We start from the raw sequence: 6,000 nt of genomic DNA on the forward strand, positions 1-6,000 counted from the left end.
AGGGGTGCTGAGGGCAGGCCCTCCCCCACCACCCAGGCAGTGAGGCAGGAGAGGACAGTGGCAGTCTGGGTGAGCCCAGCTCAGAGCCCACAGCCCATGGGAACTCCAAGGGCCACGCGCACCAGGCCCGGGTCCACCTTGCACGGCCCTGGGCTTCCTGGGCCCTGTGCTTCCTGGGCTGCAGCCCTACTGTCACGTTCTGGGGTCCCTGCTTGAGTTTCCTTTGTTTGGAGGATGGGGCTCCCATCGCGTGGGCGGCACTCACTTCCTGGGCTCAGAGTGGGGGTGTCAACCTCGTGCTTGGCTCTGCTCGGGGAGCCAGGCGCTGTCCACAAGGCCTTCTGCCCTGGTGTGCTGAGCTGAGGCGGGGAGCCAGGCCCCTCTGACCCCTTACACCCCAGGGCAGCACTGACCAGCCAGGGGCCCTGTTAGAATACTAGATGTTCCAGAAGGCCCCAGTCATCCGGCGCCTTGACCCCCCCATCCACCCACCTGGAGTCTGGGAGCGTTGTTCCGTGCTGATTCACAGTCAGGACCAGACCAGAGCCTGCTAAGGCAACAGCCCCAGTGGAGTCAGGAAGATCCCAAAGCCCTGAGAAGTTACAGGGGTCACCTGAGGTCACACAGCACCTCAGGCAGATCTGGGGAAACTAGAGGCCTGAGGGGACCTGCAGCTCGCCACCCTTAGCCAAGCCTCAGAGCAGGCAGGGCCCACGTAGAGCTGGCCACGTGACAGGGACAGGTCTCCCTCTGAGTCCTATTTGGTGGGGGTAGCACAGAGGGGTTGGGGCCAGACAGACTTGCCCTCGGGACCACCACTGGGGGATCATCCACCTCTCTACTGCTGCCCAGAGTCACCCCCTCGGCCAGGGTACAAGGAAAGCCCAGGGTCAGGGACCCCCCTTTGCAGGGCCCTGCACGGGCCAGTTCTCTCGGGTGCTCAGAGCAAGAGGTGCTCCAGCCGGTGCACAGTGCAAACCCTCATCGGAGCCTCTACTCTGTGTGGGTCTAAGCACTTCACATGTGGGAACTCATTTAACCCCTAGCAACTGTTACTGTCTGTATTTTTCATGTGGGAAGACATGCACAGAGAGGTTAAGTGACTTGCCCAAGGACACACAACCATAAGTGTCAGACAACCAGGATACACACAACACACAACCAGGATAAGTGCCGTGCTGGGCTGCCTCAGAGACAGGACAGCTACCTGTCAGGCCCATTCCAGAGCTCAGAACCTGAGCCCTGGGATTCTGTGCCAGGTCGTGTGCTGTGTGACCCTTAGGCAAGCGCCTCACCCTCTCTAGGCCTGAGTTTTCCTACTGAAGGGGTTAGACTCAATCCTGGTGCCCCTTTGAATGCTGAGTTCAGGGGGTCTGTGACTGCAAGAGTAGGGCGCAGAGGCTGAGAGGCTCTTGTCTGGGAGTCCAGTGAGGACCCATACCTGCAGGAATTAGGGCAGGGCCTGGGCTGGACGCCGGGTCCCTCCGTGTGAAGGCGCGTTCGGCCCACCAAGCCCCTCCGGCTGCTGTCTCGCTTTGCTGCTGAGCCAGGTGAAGGTGGCGTCTCTTCCCTGTCTGGCCCCCGGTCAGCCTCAGCCCACAGGACAGCCCTGGGGACACAGGCCTAGGGTGAGGGACAGACAGCGGCTGTGGGGCCAGCCCCCACACCAGCAGGAGCTCCTGGAAGCTACCTGAGCCCCACCTGGGCAGGAGAGGTGCACACACCCAGCAGCAGCGAGCCGAAAGCAGAGGCCCTGGGATGTTCCTGTGCAACATTAGGAAAATCAGTCTCTCTCTCTCTGGGCCTCAGTTTCCTTGTCTATAAAAGCATGCTCCAGCTCCCAAGCTCAGAGCACCATTGGAGACTCTCTTCATACCCACAGTCTTACCAGTTATTAACAGGGAGGGAGGAAGGCAGAAGCTGTTCCTCACACCCCCAGCAGCCCAGGTGGGCCCACCTTCATGCCCTGGACAGGCTTCTGCACTGCTAGGCTGTAAAGAGGACTCCATGAGGAGAAGGGAAAGTCCTCCCCCTTCTCCACGTGCCCACGGAGGCCTCCAAGGCCACCCATGGCCCAGGCACCTGCTCTCACCTGCCTCCCAGGTGGGGCCGCATTCCGAGTCGGGCAGACTCCAGCCTGCAAGCAGCCCAGGGCAGTAAGAGCGGAGGCAGATCTAGAAGCAGGGATTCCCCGCAATTGGCCGGTGAACCAGAGCCCCAGCGCTTCATTCTTTTTTTTTTTTTTTTTTTTTAATTATTTGGGGCGCCTGGGTGGCTCAGTCATTAAGTGTCTGCCTTCGGCCCAGGTCATGATCCCGGGATCCTGGGATCGAGTCCCGCGTCGGGCTCCCTCCTTGTGAGCCTGCTTCTCCCTCTCCCATTCCCCCTGCTGTGCTAGCTCTCTATCAAATAAATAAATAAAATCTTTAAAAAAAGAAAAAGATTTGTCTATTTGAGAGAGAGAAAGAGCACACGTGCTCAGCGGGGACGGGCAGAGAGGGAGTCTTAAGCAGATTCCCTGCTGAACATGGAGCCCCGCGCAGGGCTCGATCTCACAACCCTGGGATCATGACCTGAGCCGAAACGGAGCCGGGCGCCCCACCGATGGGCCACCCAGGCGCCCCTCCCAAGGTCGTTCTTGAAGAGGCCCCCCTGGGGTGCTGTCAGACTGCGGCTGACTGTCGCCCTTGCTGTCCCCCAGGCACCTCGGACTTGAACCCTTTCTCCGACCCCCGCCAGTTTGACCGCTCCTTCCCGGCGCTGCAGACGTTCACGGAGAGCCGCTTCCCGGACCCCAGGATGCATTACCCGGGCGCCATGTCGGCCGCCTTCCCCTACAGCGCGACGCCCTCGGGCGGCCTCAGCGTGGCCAGCATGCCGGCCACCAGCCGCTTCCACCACACCTACCTCCCGCCGCCCTACCCGGGGGCCCCGCAGAACCAGAGCGGGCCTTTCCAGGCCAACCCGTCCCCCTACCACCTCTACTACGGCGCATCCTCCGGCTCCTACCAGTTCTCCATGGTGGCCGGCAGCAGCAGCGGGGGCGACCGCTCCCCCACCCGCATGCTGGCCTCGTGCACCAGCAGCGCGTCTGTCGCCGCCGGCAACCTCATGAACCCCAGCCTGGGCGGCCAGAGCGACAGCGTGGAGGCGGACGGCAGCCACAGCAACTCCCCCACCGCCCTGAGCACGCCGGGCCGCATGGACGAGGCCGTGTGGCGGCCCTACTGACCCCCCGCCCTCCCCCGGCTCCAGGCGGAGGCAGGGACCCCACGAACCTTCCCGGCAAGTGGCTGGCCCGGCTCGGAGGCTCGGGGCAGGAATGGGACTTATGCTCCGGGCCAATCATGGGCCCAGGGTCCACGAGTCCTGGGGCCCGGAGCTGGTGGGTGGCTCTGAGAGCATCTAGTCCAGCCACGTCGTTGTACAGAAAGGTAGGGACCTCCCTCAGGCCGCTGCCCTATAGCTCAGATCCTCATCTCATCCCACGTGCCTGTGGGAAGGTATCCTCCTGCCACCTCCCCTGGAATAACCTGGCTGTCCCCAGCCATGCCCGGTGCTGTCACAGGGCCCAGGTCCCCTGGGGGCAGAGACCATCTGTTCCAGAGAGAGGTGGCATTTGCCCAAATGGCCTGCGTCTGACCCACGGGGCCCTGGAAAGACCTCCCCACCCCCTCCCCTTCCTCAGAGACCCTGTTACCCCATGGGCCCAGCCCTCCCTCAGCATTTATGCAAACTGAATCAGAACTGGAAGGTCTCCCCGCCCCTGAGGGGGTTTCCCCTCATTGCATAGATGGGGACGGGACCCATCCAGAGGCCCCAGGAAGTCGCTGGCAGAGATGGGATGAGAAGACCCCCAAGCCAGTCGCCCCCTGCCCCACCCAGCTCTGCTCCCTAGAGTTCCTAATAGCTGAAAGCCTCCCACCCTGTCCCAGCTGTCTGCAGGTCCCAGGCCCCAGAGACTAGCCAATGGCAGTGGGTCCCTAAGACCAGGAAAAACACCTGCACACAGGTCCTCGTGCACTTTACCAGCCCAAGGCGTTCACCCTCTGTTCTCTTGGTGGAGGGCCAGGGATCCCCCTTCACCCCCCTCCTTGGCTGGTCTCAGAATTGCCATTTTTAGAAAGAGCACAGGGACCAGAGAGGTCCTAGCAGAAGGCATCGGGGTGAGAGGTCACGGGGTCAGATTTCAGCAACCCTGTCCCACCTCGGTCCAGCCAAGCTGTGCACACCCCCAACCCCCAGCCTTGTGGGCAGGCCCGGCCAGATCTTCCAGCCTCTGACAGCACTCCATCTTGAACCAGTCTGTGCTCCAAAAGCAGGCTTGAACAAAAACCAGTTTTTAAAGCTGATTTTGGAATAAGAAGCATCAAACATTTTCAAACCCACAGTCTCTTAGAGGTAAAGCCCTACAGTAGTGACCAGCAGCCCCTCTGCCTTCAGAGAGTGTGGCATTGTAAGGCCTTCCGGCGTCCTACCAACTTCCAGCCGAAGGCCCACGTTGGTGGGGACCCAAGGGAACCCCAGGCGACGCTAGAGCTCACATCTGCGGCTCGCAGACATTTGCCCAAGAGGAATTGGAGAGGTGGGGAGCCGCGGCTGCGGGGCGGCGGGACCGAAGGGCTGGCCAGCCTCGGCGCAGCACCCCCTGTCCTCAGGGGGGAGGTGTTGCCCCTTTAGTTTGCAGATGGGAAAGCAGGACCTGCCCAGGGGTTCAGGCTGCACAGATGCTCATGTCTGAGTTTAGTTCTAAAAAGACGCAAGTGGAAAGGACAAGAAAACCCGTAAGGGCTAGACAGCGTGTGGTTTTCAGTCATCGTTTCAGCCACATCCTCTGTGGATGTGACGACCTGCCCTCCGTCCTTGTCGTCTCTGTGATAGCTCTCGGCCTGCCGTGCCACCCCCGACCTGTAACAGCAACCAGATGATGCGCACCGGATACACACTCCGGCGAGCTAGGAAGTCCTTGTGGTGATCTCACTCAAACCCCTCCCGCTGCAGTTTCTCTGGTCCTGTCCTCACTGGAAAAAGCAGTCTCCATCTCTTCAAGATAGCTGCTGGGGTGTCCTGCTGATTCCCTGCACCCAGGGGGGCTCCCCACCCCTTCTCAGGAAGCAGCTACAAATCCATTGCCCTGGTACCTCCCTCACGCCTGTTCTCTGTGGTTGCAGACTGGCCCCAGGCCTGCGTGGGAGGCGCCCTGGGGTTCCCAGTGCCCAGCACTTTGTAGCCCCACTCCGGATTACTAGCCCTTCCTGATAGCCAAGGCCTGGTAGGGGCAGAGACAGGAAATAAACGGATCTCCCCCCCACCCCACCACCCCACCCCTCCTACCCCTGCCGACTAAAAGCGATGACAGCCATGCCGAGTCTGTTTTTAAGGCCCATAGTGGGTACAGACGGCTCGGGCTGCTAGGAATGGGTCCTTATTTACAAGGCTGCTTTAAAGTTGTCCTCGGCGAACACACTGATTTAGAAAGCACAAGGAAACGGAGGGGTTTTGATACCATATTACTGTAAGCTTGGTGGTGGTGGGCACAGAGCCTTTGTGACATACTGTCATGTCGAGGTGTTACTACCTGCCACACACACATCTTCAGTGAAACCGTCCCAGAGCTGGGAAGGGGGGGAAGGGTGGAAACTGCTTTGCACTATAATTTGCTTAGTGTGTTTGTTTTCAATGCACAACTTGCTGTACAGTAAACTGTCTGTCTTCTGTACTATTTAACTGTAAAATGGAATTTTGACTGATTTGTTACAATAATATAACTCTGAGATGTGTTGAAGGATCCCAATGCCAGACTTCTAGGGCTGTGTGTATGGGCTTGGAAGCCGTGGGGGTGGGGGTGGGGGGCTCTCCCACCGTGGCCAAGGAGGAACAGGGCAGGGCCTGGGGACAGGAACAGGACTAAACCCACTGCTTTGGAGACCTCCAGCACCTTGGCCTCCCTGCATCCAGCTCCATCAGTAATGACCACGGGGACCGCTCTGGGCAAGTGCG

General features: G+C 60.1%; 1 protein-coding gene across 1 annotated transcript in view; it reads left to right on the forward strand.

Annotated features, from left to right (window-relative positions):
- Positions 1-5,317, forward strand: part of RUNX3 (RUNX family transcription factor 3) — a 59,708-nt gene extending 54,391 nt beyond the window's left edge. The window contains exon 6 of the mRNA XM_032417997.1: positions 2,702-5,317. Coding sequence (XP_032273888.1) covers positions 2,702-3,231 — 530 coding nt within the window. The 3' untranslated portion in view covers positions 3,232-5,317. The remainder of the gene's footprint in view (positions 1-2,701) is intronic.
- Positions 5,318-6,000: the final 683 nt, after the last annotated feature.

Source organism: Phoca vitulina, unplaced genomic scaffold, assembly GCF_004348235.1.
Source record: "Phoca vitulina isolate PV1807 unplaced genomic scaffold, GSC_HSeal_1.0 scaffold2, whole genome shotgun sequence".
Classification (NCBI taxonomy): Eukaryota; Metazoa; Chordata; class Mammalia; order Carnivora; family Phocidae; genus Phoca; species Phoca vitulina.